Source organism: Neolamprologus multifasciatus, chromosome 17 (genome assembly GCF_963576455.1).
Source record: "Neolamprologus multifasciatus chromosome 17, fNeoMul1.2, whole genome shotgun sequence".
In the NCBI taxonomy this organism is placed as follows: Eukaryota; Metazoa; Chordata; class Actinopteri; order Cichliformes; family Cichlidae; genus Neolamprologus; species Neolamprologus multifasciatus.
The window spans coordinates 39,107,793-39,125,691 of NC_140455.1; the positions used below are offsets into that span (position 1 = coordinate 39,107,793).

At 43.7% G+C, this 17,899-nt stretch overlaps 1 protein-coding gene across 2 annotated transcripts; it reads right to left on the reverse strand.

Annotated features, from left to right (window-relative positions):
- Positions 1–12: 12 nt before the first annotated feature.
- On the reverse strand, positions 13–16,119 carry lemd3 (LEM domain containing 3). 2 transcript variants are annotated; one of them, XM_085138432.1, is made up of 13 exons: positions 14,710–16,119; positions 14,194–14,228; positions 10,126–10,180; positions 9,688–9,761; positions 9,389–9,468; positions 9,160–9,305; positions 7,420–7,521; positions 7,237–7,339; positions 5,417–5,586; positions 5,191–5,272; positions 3,595–3,700; positions 3,440–3,518; positions 13–1,708 (listed from the first exon to the last, which is right to left on the reverse strand). In XM_085138432.1, exons 1-13 carry the CDS (start codon positions 16,022–16,024, stop codon positions 1,539–1,541), a joined length of 2,517 nt encoding a protein of 838 aa, XP_084994558.1. In that variant the 5' UTR covers positions 16,025–16,119; the 3' UTR covers positions 13–1,538. The 2 variants fall into 2 exon arrangements, with proteins under 2 accessions (XP_084994558.1, XP_084994557.1); XM_085138431.1 differs by having other exon boundaries at positions 10,126–10,183.
- Positions 16,120–17,899: the final 1,780 nt, after the last annotated feature.

Below are 17,899 nucleotides of genomic sequence, written 5' to 3' on the forward strand. Positions count from 1 at the left end.
CACGTGTACAAATATAAAAACTAATAAACCTTTAATATGAGCAGTTTGTACAATTTACAAATCGCATTAAAATGTCTGAAATTATTTGCAAATCCCAAAGTCGAACCACACCCATACAAGAGAAACCAAACTGCATATAATGGCATATTTGAGTTATATCAATATACAGGGTTTACATAAAACATCAGGTGTGTAAGCAGAGGAGCCATCACATGAAACACGGACATGCAGCCCTGTGACCGCTGTGCTGCACACGTACAAAAATAGATTACACTGATGCACTAACAACGCTGATTTCTGAAAAGTCTTTATTCATGTTGTACACGTCCTGACAAGATAAGGTCATCCCTGATGGAGGAAAAGATATTAACAGGTCCAGCGACATAAGAATATCAGCTCGGTTGTCAAAAATTAAATAAATACAAGCTTTTGGTTTTATATCAAAAGAAACTGCTACAAAACACCAAATCTCAAGATGTCACGCAGAACTGGCGTTACTCACACTCTAAACAGTTTCTCCGTTTGTTAACATTATCCAGTAATGCATCACCAGCTCAACGAAAAGAAAGGGAAAAGTTTAAGGCACCGTTGGGTCGTCTACTGCAAACTGCTGCAGCAGCCGTTGAGCATTTTAAGTTTGCGCCATCTGTACAACTTCACACTGCGAAAAGGAAAACGCTCATTGTTCAGACCACCTGGAATCCTTGGCCTCCTTACGGTCTCTGGAATATTTGGGAATTAGTATTCTAACCTGTAAAAAACGTGATAGTGCTTCAGAGACAAACCAGCGGTTGCATCGGTACGAGAGGCTGACAGGTGAGGAAACACGATCGGTTCTGTAGGCCACGCGTGTAAAGACGCGCTGGCGCATTAACGACCCAACACGTAAGAGGGGAAACAATATGAGAAACAAAGATTCGGGTATATAAAGACTATAACGAGACGAGAGCTCCAGGTGAATGTTAAACACTTTGCTATAACAGAGTAGTGGGGCGCACCGCAGGCCCCCCAAATCGAGCCCAAAGAGTGGCTGAAAAACCAAACGCAGCGACCACGACGCTCCGCTCTTCCAGCTGAACCTCGTGCATCTGAAGGTTTGAGTACAAAGCTCGTGCTTCACATATTTACAGCACAACCTAGAAGCCTGTCTTTACTAAATGATACTAAACAGGTTAAATACGCTGTTGTACTGAAGGTTTATGTGGAGGCACGCGCCGCCACACGTGGCCAAACGTATTCCGTCATAGCAGGACTTCATACTACGCAATAATCGACGACTGGAGTCTCTGCAAAAACCTTAAACATCCACAAGAGCTTTGCTTACTTCTAAAATCTGTGACGCTTCTAATATAAAGAGTATTAAGAAAAAAACAAACTGCTGAACATCTTCTCTTGCAAATTTCCTGTTTTCAGAAAGTAAACTGAAACAAATAAACGCTCTGCTGACACGCTGAAGGCTTTCCTGTTATAAAGCAGCATCAGACTGGTGCTGTGACGCGGGAGGAGGACACGGTCGGAGGTTCGAACACGAGCCGCCCTCACGAGAAGCCCGGGGAGCCGGCTGCGCTGTGGTGCTGCAGATGGGCTGTAGTGTTCGTGACGCCTGTGGCGAGGCCGGAGGCCTTGAGCGGCGTGCTGCAGCCCTGTGCCTGTGGAAAGCGCTGGTGATAGCGGTCCAAGCGTAGATACTTCACCGTCACCAGCTTACCTGTGGAACAGAAGCAGTCACTGCAGCGCTCCTCGATACGTGAGCTCACCCATCACAGGGGCATGAACATGAGCGACATGTTAATCAAAGCTGATTCATGTTTGTGGCAAACTGGACTCTGACAGACGCGTTCGAGGGTTCACCTACATTTACTTCACTGTCGGCCTCGAGCATCGTCACTCAGGAAGCTGGAAAACTATCACGTGAAACGCCTGAAGGACGGATTTCTGTTCTTCCAGCATCTAAATCATGTCTGCTGGTATGTTTGTTAAATCGGTACTGCTGACATGAACCAGTTATGTGTTTCAAAGAGTCCAGATTATTGATTTAAATGTGATTATTTATTACACTGACAGATCCTCCAACAGTGGTTTTTCAGGCCGGCGCTCGAATCAGTTTTAAATTTTGGTTTTAGGCACAAAAACATTTGACTTGGATCAGATGCTGTTCATTGATTCTTACGTACGTGCCGACTCTGGAGTCACACTTTGAACTTATGCGTGACACCAGACTGACTTTATTCATAGTGTGCTGGTGTTCGGGCCTCCATGACAAAACCATCTCACACAATAACTTTGGTTTATTTTTTTAGCCAATCTTTGTGTAAGCTCAGTTACTGATATCGATGTTAAAAATCCCCCAAATTAAACTCTTTTTCCGTTTCATAGCCTCACTTTTAATATTCAACACATATTTTCTTTTAATGGTCGAAGTCTGGAATAAGCTCCATAACACTAATGTGCAATAATCTTTTCTGGCATCGTTGTATTTTTACTCAGTTGTATATAGCATTTGTATTCTATTTTTATCTTATTGTATATTTTATCTATTTTATTCTACTGTATATAGTATTTTATTCTGTACAGTTGTGTACTGTATTTATTCTTATTGTATTCTATTTTTTTCTAATTATTGCTTCATAACTTTTGCACTGTCCACTTCCTGCTGTGACAAAACAAATTTCCCACGTGTGGGACTAATAAAGGTGATCTTATCTTATCCTTGGATCGCTGTTCCCGTGTTACAGACCATCCTTAGTTACATGGCTTATATGATTTTGTAGGGAGATCACGCTGAAGCCCAGAGTGAAGATCACTGTTTCAGAATGATGCTCTTCATGTCCTGTTTGCTCTTATTTACAGTAGAAACTAATCACAGGTTGACAAACATGTTCCCTCTTTGTGCTCTTCATGCAGTAATAACGGCTGTGCATTAGAAAACGTTACGCGAGGGTTTGAAATAGAAAACGATTGTTTTCAGTCATTCGTATGAAATTCTTCCACGTTTTTGGTTAAACTCTGAACATGTTCGGCGGCAGCAGAGCTGTAAGCAGATCATCTCGCATCTATCAGAGGAAACCAATCAGGTTATCTGGACGCTGCTTTAGACTCAATGATTGTTTCACAGCACGTCACTGAACTTGATCCAAATCTTACAAACACTAAACTGCAACGACAAATATCTCAGTGGTTCCTTCAACTGCAGCACGGGATCAAAACTTTGATGAGCAGCTGTGTCATGTGACCGTCGCTGTAATCCTGCTCAGCAGCATCAGTACCGGCGTGGACTCTGGACTCTGGCAGCAGCTGCACTTACAGTCCACGTTCATTAAAAGAGTTTTGGGAGATTTACCTACGACATCTATTTGCTTCCAACAAATTCAATATGGTCATTTTTTCTCAGACATTCGCTATATTTCATGTTTTATTGTGAATATCATGTGTGATTTACCATCGAACCAGGAGCCATGAAGCGCCTTGAAGGCTTTCCCTGAGTACTCTGCAGAGAGACACTTGACATAGACGCAGCCCTGTGAAGATAAAGAGGCGGGAGTGACACGTGCAGCCAACAGCATGAAAGCCGAACTGTGGGCAGGCAGAGCGTACCTCTCGTGAGGTCTTGTCCACAGCTATATGGACGATGCCGTCGTTATCGCTGCATTTCTCCAAGATGGCCTCGCGAATGGCTAGGTCCCAGTTCTCCCCCACCTCCCTGAAAACATCAGGTAACAAGAACAGAAAGTCTGTAAACACTGAGGAAGCATCAATCGTTTGTCACCTACTGGCTCTGTTCCATCAGGACAGAAGGGCGAAAACAAACGTGTAATTCTTAAAATGATATAAAACACCAGCTTCCAACAACTTTCCACGCAAAGCAGAGCTGCTTCTGACACTGGACTTTGCTAAATGTGCAAGGAAATAGTTGCTTCAACCTTCAGCAGGAACAAACAACACAGAGCCAACAGGTCAGCAGACGATGCTCCTAACACGGGACGGCGTTTCCCCTCCAACATCTGGACTCTGCAGAAAACTGTCTGGGAACTTTAGTTCTGCTTTTTATAAAATCGTCCCAGCTTCCACCTGCAGCTGGATCACTTCCTGTCGGACAGACTGGGCAGGCATGCCTCACACGCTCGGTGCATCAACACCAGTCCCCCCAGGACTATTTACACTTTCTCCTCCCTGTTCACCAACAGCTGCACCTTTAGTCACCAGCCCATCAAACTCCTCAAGTTTCCAGATGACGCCACACTCATCGGGCTCATCTCAGGTGAGGACGAGTCCATCTGCAGGAGGGAGACTGACAGCCTGGTGACCTGGTCGAGTCCCACAACAGCCTGGATCTGTTTGTAGATATGGACACCTGGAGCTGTGCCGCAGTGACGGGCACGGAGAAAACAACAAGCAACTGAAAAGCTGCTCCGTCAAGAAACTGTAAATCAAACAAACACGACCAGCAGAGGTTGGACTGCGTGTCTGTGGGGCCGGCTTTGGTGTGCAGTTCCCCCTCGACTTCAGCCCAAAGCTGTTCTCTCGGGTTGGGGTCAGGACTCTAGTTCTTCACCAAACTCACTCGTCCATGTTTTTAATGACTTGTTTTGTGTCCTTTGTGCCGTCATGTTGGAAAGAAGGGCCATCCCCAAACTGGGAGCATGAACCTGTTCAAAATGTCCTGGTGTGCTGAAGCACAAAGAGTTCCTTTGACTGGAACTAAGGGGGCAAGGCCGACTCCACAACCCCACCTCCACCAAACTGGACACAATGCAGTGAGCACCGTTCTCCATCCATTAGATGGTTATGGTAACATTAATATCCTAATATTACAATCAACCAACAATTGTTTTCCAAAAGGTCAGGCTCCATCACATCCCAACGATGAGACTGATCTCGTGAACATTTGAGCTCCGAGCTCTGTGACACGGAGTCGTATCCATGTCGGCAACAAGACTGAAGCAGCTGATGATGCTCAGCTGATACCAAGAGGCCCAACGTGTGCCGACAACATCAGCCCCACACCACGTCACCACCACCAGCCTGAGCTGCTGGTTAAAGGGTCGATCCGTACTTTCAGAAAAAACACATGTTCATCTTTTCCTTTATAACGTACTTAGTGTTGAAAACGTTCTAGTCCTCTACGCTGGGACATCTTTAGTGCTGTATGTGATCCTAACAGACCATCAAACATGCAGAGAAAGAACTTACATGACTGGATCAAACATGTTTCTGATTTTCAGGCATGGGGTCAGGCTGTTGGGGGGTGAATTCCTCCGGTCCAACGGAAACGCTGAAACGGCAACATGACAACATCGCAGTAAGAACATCTCCATAACGCTTACACACCAGTTAACATGCCATTAGGTCCATTAGCATTTAGACAAACAACTGGCCTGAAACGCCATCTGATCAACTAGACGCTCTAGTGCGTTACCTTTTCCTTGCCAGACTTTGGAGGAGCCTTTGTCACAATTAAGAGAAGGCTGGATCCACCTCCAAACCAGGAAGTCTGCTCCACCAATCCTCTGAGTCTCTGTTCGAATCCTTGATTCATTCGCTGAAAGAAAACTCACGGCTCGCTCCCAAACCTTCTTCATTTTCCTCCTGCAGAACAAAATCCCCAAATCATCAGCACCCCAACTGGGCACAACCCGGAATTTCTCTTATACAATATCCCGTCCATGATGTGGGATACAGACTCATGGAAATTTATCAAATACCTAGAAACAATTAAAATCTATAATTATCCAACAAATATCCCCTATTCCACCCCAGATTAAATGAAGAAATAACAAAATAATGCACGTCAGACAAATACCTTCCAAAGGTTACACATAGGGTAGGGCGATAGAAACAATATAAATTTGGCCAACGATAGAGATTTTGACTATATCGCTCTATCGCGACAGCACATGTTGATGACGTCATCAAGCTGCGCCTGTTTTGGTCGAAAGCATCGCAGCGGCTACAACCATTATCATCTGCAAATTATGGCGACAGTCACAGCAAAGAGATGAAGCACTTTTGAAATATGGGGAAAGCCAAAAACTGAGCTTCCTGCACTTCCGTAACATTGATTCATTAATGTTGAATTCTCTGCAGCTGCTCTGTTCCCATGTTGTTGCAGTATATTAATAACTAACCTCGTATTGTGGATGGATTATCTCAGTTGTTCTCCTGACTGAAGTTTGGTCCGTTTACAGCATCCTGCCATGCGATTGCATTTGTCCCTGACCACCAGAAACCCTCACGTTAACTTTTATCGAGTGGAAAAAAGTTGGCGTTCATCCTCCAACTTCACTGTGTTTATGCTAACATAGCTGTGTCGCTAGCAATCACGTAGCACAACATTATATACCAGGTAGCCCAACTTCAGTAACCCTGCAAACGTCACTGCTGTTTAGTTTTCTGTCTTCATTTATGTTGGAAGTGGTAGCAGAGCTGTACGTTTGAATTAGTTTCAAAAATCTCTCAGTCAGAACATGGTATGAAATGTTTAGGTGGAAGCTAGCGAGCTAACTTCCTGTTAACTTCTAACTTCCTGTTAACTTCTAACTCCATCAAATTTAATAAACTCTGTTTTCATGGATGCCTGGATGTTAAACTTAATTGTTAAACCCAATAAAGCAGCAACGCTGATGATTTTATTAAAGGTTAAAGAATTTAGACCTTTTTTAACTCTTAGTGTTGGTTTGACTTTGGGACCTCAAGTTGACGGAGTTTAGGACCCAGATTACTTCGTGAAGCTCCTCACTACGGCAGCCGTAATGCTCTGACATCAAGCAGTGAGCTTACCAACATTGTACTAAAACATTTTTAACAGATTTCTGCCAAAATCGGTTCGAGGTCAGTGATCACAACCAGAATTCATACGTGAGGCACACTCTCGATTTTTGAGAAAATTAAAGGATTTTAAGTGTGGAAAATACGTTATACAGAAGAAAAGAATATATCGTGATATATATCGTTACCGCACATGCTTCAAATTATATCACAATATGAGTTACATACTAGTTACACAGTAATTCTACTTACTGATACCTGTTCACAAACGGAGAGTTGAGTTTTAATCCAGCTCTGAGAAAATTTCATGTTTCTGTCCAGACGTCAAAGACCAACGATGTAAAGTTAAATCTTATAACGTAAAAAAAGTTCAGACCCACCTCAACCAAAGAAATTTAAAAAAAAACAAAAACAGTAATCTGATTACCCGAGGAAACTGCTTTGAGGTCTAAAGCTAAAGATGGGACTCACCGGTCCTGCGGCTGAACCAGCGAGTCTCTGACATGTGGGATGGGCAGGTAGGGCTGTAGGTCCTGGTTCTCTTGGCAAGCCTCACCATGAGTCTTCATCACATCTGGATAAGAAGAAGGTACCAAACTCATAAGCAAACACACTTCCTGTCTGACGTCCAAGTGAACACGGTGCGGTCCTTACCGATGATCCTCTCCACCATGTCGTACATTTGTCTCGTCTCCGCCTCGTCTCTCCTCCAGCGATACTTCACGTAGCACACCACGCTCCACACACAAGCTGCCGCTGTGCAGACAAACAGCATTCACAGGTTCAAACACAACAGCTGCCTCCACATCTGCATCCATCTAAACTCTGATGGATGAATCACTGAAGCTGCTGACAAGAACGTATTCAGGGCATATTTAGTCAAAATATTCATTTATCCTGGTTTTAAGGAACCGTTTCTTATCAATCAGCTGACGACAGAATGTCGCTCCTGCTCACCTACAAACTAATTGATCTGTTTAGTGTCAAAATTACTTTTTATATCATTTATTGAGAAAAATGCACGAAACAATCATCACCTGTGTGACCAGAAACTTGGTGGGTTTTGCTTTAGTAACAATTTTAGTGTCTTTGTAGCAGAACACACTTTAGCTGCTACTGCAGTAGACCATCACATGATGGCATTAACACCACATGGATCTCACAGCTGGATGGGGTTGGACTGATTTCCTTTACAAATGACTAAAAAATAGATCCCATTAACCCTTTAAGACCTACCATAGAACCAAGTCCACCAGAGCTTATATTATATGTTTACATGCTGTGGAGCCATTTTTGGGAGCATTTCAAGTTGCTATACATCAATACAACCATTATAGCTTAAATTTTAATAATATGTCTGCATTAAGTGCATAATAATTACATAAATTGCAAAAAAGTGCAATAAACTACAAAAAAATTGAAAATCGTTTTTGTTTTTTTAACATATATTTCTAGTTAGAGAAATTTAAGAGGCTTATCCCTCAAAACTGTAAATACAAAAAAGTTGCACAAAATAGTTTCCCACCACAGGAAATTTATTTTGAGTGTCCTTATTATTTATTATCTTTATTATTATTTATAGTTTTATTTTTGAAATACACCAATTTTTATACACTGCAGGAAAAACAAAAATAAATATTATAATGCAAATTTGCAAAAAAGCAGCATATGCATCAAAATAAACCATTTCCAGCAGCAATATGAGTCCTAAGCATCCCAGAAACCACACAGAAAGTCATAAAGTCAAACATAACTTTTAAAAACACCAGTATAGGCTCATGAGGCCCTGATGGTAAAAAACTACATTTCCGCAAAATGACGTCACTTCCGGTTTCGGGCAGGTCATGGCGGACATGTGAAAGTTCGTGCTGATGGACGTAGGAAGTGTTGCAAACAGCTGATCAGATCGGCAAAGCGTGTTTCTGGAATATTATGTTTTTGTTGCTGCAAGTGCTTTTTATGCAGTTTTTGCAAAGTTATATGTGGAAGGAAACTGTGACCGAGGACAAGCTGATGGCATAAGATGTAAGTACAACTCCTCCGGTTTCATATGCAAAAACAATTATTGCGCTAGCTCACGTGGTTGCAGAGCTACAGGGATTTAAAAATAGTTACGCAAAACGGAGCGTGCTGCTCAGACCGGCTTTAAAGGGTTAAAAAAAGCAGCTGTGTCTGTTTTCAGAGGTAAATCACGACACACTGCAAACACATGTTTGATAACTCCTAAAAATGACTCACATCAGGTGCTCGCCCCTCATTCACAAACCAGATGCAGAAACTGCCGCCGCTACCGTGAGGGTAAGGCTTTCTGAATCATCTGGTGAGGAACAGCACCCACCTGCACAGTCCTCATTATAAGCTCCATGTTTAGTTTGTGTAGCGTGCTTTATTCACCGACTGCAATGAGGAGGACTCTGTTTATGATGGTGAAGAAGGCTCGGCGGAAACGGCACGTGAAGGACATCTTGGGATGAGTGGACTCCAGCCGAGCGATCGCAGACACCTCAGTCACCGGCTCGTCCGGCGCCGCTCCCACCAGCCTGCAAACACCGGCACAGAAAGTGAGCGCATGTGTCGCTCTCACGGAGGCAGCGAGGAACTCTCCAAAGAGGCTGGACATTACCTCACGCCAACATCCTGGCCTTTTTGGATGATCCAGTCCAGAGATTCGTTAATCAAGCCTCTAAACGATTTATTTTGAGCCTGCACAGAAAGAAGAGACATGATTCGCATTTATTTTAAGCAATTTCTGCCGATTCACTCACAGAGCCAGGTGCTATGATGTTTATACATGAAGGCACGAGTCAGCTGCATTAACCTGGTTACTCCACATGGACAACAATCAGACTGCTGCCACTAACTGTGTGATAAAAGATGGACCTGCTGACTTTTCCTATTGAATGTGTTGTTGTGTGGATGTACCAGTAAATACTCTGAGGCCTCGTCTATGGACACACTCCGGTTTGGATGATTTGGGTCTCCACAGTCATGCTGGCCTGTAATCACAAGATTAAACTGATGATAATCTCGCTTTAATCCAACTTCCCCAGATCACCACACACACAACGACGAGCTGATATGAGCGGACAGACCACACAAATGTTAGAGACATCTGTGCTACATGTTTCTGTAAGGACGATAATACAGCCTGTTAAAATCACACATATTGGTAAAACCCCATAATGATAATGTCTGAAAATTTACTCTTAAACCAGATTTCAAAGGAAGTTAAACGATGTAAAAATGGAGCAAATGTTAAAATCTTGTGTTCACATTAGCTGATGTGGTAACTGTACTGTCATAAATCTAATACTGAAATAATCGTTTCCATATACAGTTAATAAGAATTAACATCATTACCAGCAACAAAGGCCAAGTGGTCATGAAGACTGAGCAGCAGCTTCTGGATCACATCCTTCTGGAAAAAGAAACGATTGTTTTAGAAAGTACCAACAAAACTGCGCTGATCTGCATATTTATTCATTTTACTGACAAAATCTCTGCAGAGGAAAAGGACACTACACACAGAGGGCGTGGCCAAACAGCAGCACGCCACTCTGAATCGTTCGGTCGTGAAATGCACAAACACAACGAACATGTTGTGAAAAGAGTCGACATCATCACAATGAGCAGAGACGTTTCTGAACAGCAAAAAGGAAGAAAGACTCATGTTTCATGTTTCAGGTGGGCAGTGTGGCAGTGGGAGCTCTCGTTGGCAGAGCCGAGACTAGACGTGGGTTTGGTTTTAAATCTGTTTCCCCAATTCAAATGGATTTTAGTTTGAATAAAGTTATTGATTCATTGAATCCTGAATGATTTTCAAATATAAAATTTGCCAGAATCTCAGGTCAAAGTTCATCAAAATATTTCATCACCAAACGAGAGCAGGACACAAAGACGTAAACACAGAGCGTGGATCGTTCACCCGACGGCACGTCCCTGCACGTCTCAGTGTACCCACAGACTGATCCTCAGTCACTGACACAAAGGCCTCTGCTGTGATGCTCACACCTCTGATCAAGTCTCACAGTGGCAGCTTTGTTTTTATACACAGATACAAACATGGAGATGTAAGAATAAATGATCAGAATCATAATACTTCTGAGTCAAAACTCCGTGATGACGCCCAGCCGAGGGCCCAGCCGAGGGCCAGCTGAAGGCCCAGCTGAGGCCCAGCCGAGGCCCAGCAGAGGAGGCAGAGGAATCGTTTCAGAGAGCTGACTGACCCCAAGCAGCGTCTAGATGTGTCTGAGGACAAATAGGATTATTTTGTATTTTGTATCTTCAGAAATGGTGCACGTTTCGAGCCACGAGCGCACTTGTTGCCAAAAGTGCCAGAAAGTATTAGCTCCAACTTTACCTCCACTCAGCAGCCATCTTTAATCCACTGTGGGTAGTTCTTATTTGAAGCATTATCTGAATAAACAGTAGATTCGTGGTCATGGTGCCATGTCATCAGGTGTCAGGCAGGTTATCTGACCTACAGTTTAACAGTTGGACACAGGCCTCTGACAGAAATCGCTCTTCATGAGCTTTTTTATCTGCTGTTTGTTGCAGCTTGGTTAGCTTTAGGCAAAACACTACATAGGTTTAGATATTCTAAACTAGAAAGCATTGAAGTAGCACTTTAACACTGCGTTGTTTTGTTTAAGCTGGTAAGTGCAGATACCCCACTCTGCTAATGACAGCGAGTCAACACCTGTGAGAACTTTAGGAACACTGGGACAAAGTGAGCTTCAATCTACTCCTGCTGGTGTCGTGCTGCCACCAAACTGATGTTTTTATCTTTGCATGTTTGTTGTACTTAAATGTTTCAGATCTTATATGAACAAAGATAAACTGAGGAAACTGAAAATGTCATTTTCAGATGATGACATCATGTTTTTAAAAAGCTACCCAACCTACACTGGACACACGCGTGGACACGCCTTTCATTTAATGCTTTTTCTTTATCTTCATGTGTCTGTATGCAGCTAACAAAGTGTAAAACAACTCAAAACATGTTGGAGATTCTTCCTTTGCACATGCTGGTATTCTCTGATGAGCTTTATGAGGTTGTCTGCAACGCTAAAAAACTGGACGCTGTGCAACTTTGAGGAGTCTAAAATATAAAACACATTTAGAGTTATTTATCAACTTTCTCTTTGCTACATACTTCCACACATCTTGTTTCATGTCTTCAGTTTGTATCTACAATGAAGAAAGCAGCAACAATAAAGACAACATTAAATGAGAAGGTGTCTTCTGATTGGCCGTCAGTGTGGTTCTATGTAACATGTAAAACTGCCCACTAAGCCTAATAATTGGTGACGCCATGATTTGCAGCAAGAAGTGCAATCGAGCATGTGTGATAACTGCCAATGAGTCGTTGAGATCACTCTACAGGACTTCTGCAGACTTGTTTTTCATGTAGCCACCAAACCTGTTTGTTTTTACGGCCTCGATCTTTTTGCTAAGCAGTGGTTTTAGCTTCGAGCTCTCGTGGACGGCATTTTTACCCCATCTCTGTCTTATTGATGCTTCCCTAAGGGCACCAGTAAACCCTCCGTAGTGTTCGCATTGCTCACCGCCTCTGATTTTCCTGCTGTTAGGAGGCCGCTGCAGTACTCGTGTGAACAATAGGTGGCAGCACTCATGACATAAGTGTTGCTATAGGAAGGGAAGAAGTCAAAGCAAAGACTTTCCCGAGTGCCCATATTTCAAACAGCAGCAACGATCCCCTCTGCATACATGTCCATCAGAATGGGACGCCAACCTTGGCTACGTTGCATTAATAATATTATAAAAACATAGCTACGTTTTTATATTCAGATGACACCCAGCTTTATCAATCCATGAAATACGATGACAGGTTGTCTTAAAGACAAAGAGCTGAGTGGCCTCTAATTTCTTGCTTCTAAATTCATTCAAAACTGTTGTTGTACTCGGCCCTGAAAATCTACAAACATGATGTAACCACATACTTTACACTGACTCTAGTAAAACCTTGGAGTTGTTGTTGATGAGGATTCAATGTGCAAAGTAAACAAATATGCAGGACTGCTTCCTTGCATTTGTGCAATATTTCTAAAATTAGAAACATCCCATCTCTGAATAATGCTAAAAATTGGCTTATTACCTCCACACTGGATTACTGTGATACATTATTGTTCAGTTAAAAACTCCCCTAAAAGCCTTCAGTTGATGCAAAGCGCTGCAGCCAGAGTGCTGTCAGGGACGAGGGCATTGATCTCACACCGGCTTCTCTTCGTGGCTCCAAGTTCATCCCAGAATCTAACTGGAAATCTTTCTCCTCACATGCAGGGTTTAAGACCTCATAACAAGATCATCTGAACACAGCACTTCACTCTCGGACTGCAGGCTTACTTATGGTTCATATTAAAAAGTAGAATGGGAGGCAGAGCCTTCAGCTTTCAGGGCCCCCTCCACTAAACCAGCTCCCAGTTTGGCACAGACATCCTCGCCACCTTTAAGATTAGGCTTCAAACTTTCCCCTTGGATAAAGCATCTGGTCAGAGATGGATCCGGTGACCCTGAACCCTCCCTTAGTTACAGTGCAATAGGCCTAGGTTACTGTGGGTTTCCCATGATGCATTGAGTGTTTCTTGTTCGCTCACTGTGCTTACACACCTCTCTGTATGTAATCATTATTTATCTATCATCGTTTGCTCTTTTCCACAGTCTGTCTGTCGCCCATCACCCTCCCCTGGTTGTGCCAGAGGTTTCTTCCTGTTAAAACAGTGTTTTTACTTCCCACTGTGTGCTTGGTCACGGGGGTTGTTGGGGTTGTCTCTGTATAGGGTAGAGTCTCTACCTTACGATACAGAGCACCTTCAGTAACTGCTCTTGTGATTGGTGCCATACGAATAAAACTGAATTATTGTTGAATCATAAACACTGTACTGTACTGTACTGTTCTGCATGACTATCTGATAACTCTGTTTCTCTCGGTAGGCCGTCCACTCCTGGGGAGTTTCATCACTGGTTCAAGTTTTCTTCAGTTGTGGAGAATAGCTTTCACCACAGTTTGCTCCCAAAGCCTGGCTTTGTAACCCTTTTCAGACTGATGGATGTCAGAGTCTTTGTTTCTTACCTGTTCTTACGTTTCTTTAAATTGTTGTTAATTAATGATTAAACAAGAAGGCGATTACTTTTCAACATATGGCCCATTAGATCTGTTTTCAGCTCAAATCCTCATTTATCATCTTGTACCAACTTGGATTATCTGATATCTAATGTCACAATTTAGTTGATGATCTGAAACGTGTGACAAATACACCAGAAAATAAATAAATCAGCATTAGAATAAAGCATTGCAAGTTAACTGAAACGGTACACACTGTTAATCTAATCATATTTTCTGTGCTGTACATTTGAAAACCTCTTAACTTAAAGAGTAGGGGAAGCCTGAAGAAAGTATTTACTTACATTAGGTGTGTCAAACTCTGGGGGAGGGCTATTAACTGAAAATGAAGAAGAGACAGACAGTCAGGACAATTCTCATACAAGTTTCCAAAGTGCACAGATTGAGAAAAACATCCATAAATTACTTTTTCTGTTAAATATAAAACTGTTAGTGTGTGCATTCGTAGCTTTTGCACATTCTGCATCATTTTAAGTGTAACGTGATTCTTTTGATGGTCACATAATCCTTTTATCTGTAGGGGCACAAAAACAACTCCTCAGAAATCGGTGGAAGTGGATTTGGAGCACCGTCCCCTTGTTCTGTGCTCGGGCAGACTGACTGTACAGACTTCTGCCAGTCTAAAAATGCTCATCTTTGGATCTGTTTGTATTTGGGAATCTCTCCAACTTTGGTGTTTGTTCAGCAGGAACAACACAAAGAATAAACACTTGAATACATTACCAGGCAATAAAACAACTACATGCATTATAGTCCCTAAACAGCCACAACTTTAACACTCCAAATAGGCAGATACTCACTGACGCTATCCACCTCCATGGCTCCTGAACCCCTCATCCTGAGGTACATGAGGCCCAGCAGCACGAAGAAGAGACACGCCGCTGTGAGCAGGAACATGGACAGGTAGTGAGCGCTAAAACTACCCGAGGAAGCTAGCTCTTCCCTTTTGAACTGCTGGAGAAGCTCGTCTTCGGGAGCAGACACGTTCCTCTTGAGCGCTGCGTGGCCGTAGGAATGGTTGGGAGCAGGGGTGTGATTAGAGTGGTTGCGCCTGTACGTCTGCGACAGACCGCTGTAGGTGGAGAAGCGCGCTCTCAGCTCGGTGCTGTTGCTTCTGGATGCGCCGTCCTCCCCGGTGGCCGGACTGCTTTTACCGGTGTTTCCTTTGTGGTTTTCGGTAAGTGACCTGTAGATGGGTTTCCTTGGAAGTGTGTGACTCCGCGAGTCTCCCAAGCGGCTAAAGTCCCTTCTCCTTAAATCATCTTCCTCCTCATCCTCACCTTGACTCCCCACCATGCTTAGAAAACGACGAGGCGTCGCTTCTGTGTTCTGCCCATCGGTCGCAGACCCTCGATCAGTAACGTCGGAAGATAACGCCACACCGGGGTGGTTTCGTCGAGGCTCCAATCTGTCGCATTCTGGCCCACTAACTTCCTCCTCGTCCGAGTCTGAGTAATCTCCAGCTAATTTGCTAGCATTCAGGCGAGACGCCCCGCGACCATTTAAAGAGCGGGATTTCTTTTCCATATCCTCCTCATAATTGTCCTCGTCCCCGGAGTCGTCGTAACGCCGTAGTCCCGCATCGGGACTGGGTCTGTCACCGACTCCCCAGCCCAGTGAGACACGTCTCTCTCCGTTCTGACCCAGGGAAAAATTGCTGCTCGGTGTCGCGCTGTGGTCGTACCGACTCTTGATAGCCACACTCGGCGGTGAGGCAGGCCTAATCTTAGGCTGCTGTTGAGAACCGGAGCTTCTGTTCGCTCTGCCGCTGTGACCGAGGCCTTTCCTCTTTAGTGGGGTTTCAGCATCAGACTCGTCGGAGCTGAAGCCGAGGAGGGAGGACTTCCGGCCCGGTCTCCTGCTTGTATTCAGGTGCGTGACGTCATGGCTGACTGGCCTAGATGCCACTGTGCTACCGCCGCCAGTGGTACTGTTAATGGCACCGATAGTACGGGTTTTACCGGGTCTTAGTCCTCGCTGCTGCTGCTCCTCGCGAAGCTTCTTGAGTTTCTTCAGGTACACCGGACGAGTGTTCTCAGTAACGGGCCCTGGAGTGAAACCAAAACGTTTTAATTCCAAAAAAAGCTCCTCATCCGTTAACTGCGTTGACGCCATCTTGAAAAGACCTCGAAGACGGTTCTGTGACGGAAATGACGTAGAGGTGAAGTGGCAACAGACTGGGCTGTGTTCAAAATCACCAACAAGCTGCGAAAATGTCGCAGACACCCCCCTTTATTACGTCGCGGATGATTTCAAACAATGTTGTTTCACTTTTTCTGTGCGCATATTAAATATCTAATTACTTTTTTTTAAACAAATAGCTTTATTGAACGTTTTATTGAACAAACAAACAAAAGAAACCATCTAACAACTGAAGGTAACAACGAAAAACATACAATTTCAATATGAAAAATATAAATAAATACAAATCACACAAAAAGGAAAAAGAGTCAGAGAAAACAATCACATTAAATCAAAATTGTCAAGTAATGAAAGTAATTCTTGTTTGTTTGTTTTGTGTTTTTTAAACAATTGTTGTTGTTATTTTTTATTTAAAAATTCCACTTTACCACTCAGTGAATGGAGTGAATGGTCCAAAAAATGACAGAGAACATCTTCAGAGACTGGATGAAGTCCTGCAGCGATTAGAGGAGGCGGCCCTGAGTTTAAATGTCAGTTCACAGAGAAGGAAGTGACATTTTTAGGACACCGGGTGGATAAGACAAGCTTACATCCAGTGCTGGCTGAAGTGAAAGCAGTGCAGGGGGCGCTACCCCCAAAACCAGTGACAGAGCTCAAAGCTTATTTGGGGTTGTTGAACTACACAGCATTCTGATTTTAAGCCCCACAGACTGAGACACCAGGAGATGAGTGTGCAGGGTGGGTGTGTGCTGTGGGGGCAGAACGAGGTGGACGCCCCCCGTTAGAACAGCTACATCAGTCACAACCAGGAAAAGATGCATGAAGGGCCAGAAGCTCATGTGGTGGCCACATATGGAGACTGACACTGCAGACAAGGTGAAGTACTGCAGTACTTACTTTACGCAGTAGGTACATTACTGTACTATATATATGTATATATGTACTGTATATATATGTACATACATACATATATATATATATAGGAAAGCTGCAACCACCAAGTACCTGCAGAGGGTCAGGCAAGTCCTGAGGAGGGAAGGAAGGGGGCCGGGGACTGGTGAGTGTCAGCACCACAGTCCAGGATGAGACAACAAACATCCACGAATACAACAGTAGTGATCGATGTAGCGGTTCCCAATGACAGCAACATCAGGAAGAAGGAACACGAGAAGCTGGAGAAATACCAAGAGCTCAGAGAAGAGCTGGAGAGGATGTGGAGGGTGAAGGTAACGGTGGTCCCCGTGGTAATCGGAGCACTCGGTGCGGTGACTCCCAAACTAGGCGAGTGGCTCCAGCATATCCCGGGAACAACATCGGAGATCTCTGTCCAGAAGAGCGCAGTCCTGGGAACAGCTAAGATACTGCAGGACCCTCAAGCTCCCAGGCCTCTGGTAGAGGACCCGAGCTTGAAGGATAGACCGCCTGCAGGGGCGAGCTGGGTGTTTTATATGTCTTGCAGTCCTGTGTTGATTTCCTGTCATACGCACCGTGGTCTTGGAGGAACGCTGTCTCGGTTCACCGTATGCTGCACCACTGCACATGGTTGGAAATAAAGCCACTTGACTTGAAAATATATTTTTGGATTTCAAAATAAAAGTTCCCAGTTACTGTTGAATATGCCTCACATGGTTAGCAACATGTTAGGCAGGCGTGTTACTCTGAAGGAAGATTTCTGGGCCTGTATGTTGAACTTCTGCCTTTCAGGTTGTGTTCATCATATCTATTCCACATTTCTCTACAAGCTTCTCTGTTGTTTTTGCTGTTTGCTGTTTATAACCTATAACTGATTTTAATGATGTCTTACATGACCGAACAAACTTCAATCATATGTCATGTGTCAACAGATAA

Bases quoted from the DNA above. Each gene is read 5' to 3' on its own strand.
- lemd3 (XM_085138431.1), bottom strand. From the start codon at position 16,024: ATGGCGTCAACGCAGTTAACGGATGAGGAGCTTTTTTTGGAATTAAAA. The intron at 14,229-14,709 runs GTGAGTATCTGC...CTTCATTTTCAG, and splicing joins CATGGAGGTGGATAGCGTCA to TTAATAGCCCTCCCCCAGAG. The intron at 7,522-9,159 runs GTGAATAAAGCA...TTGTCTGCACAG, and splicing joins AGTCCTCCTCATTGCAGTCG to CGGCAGCTTGTGTGTGGAGC.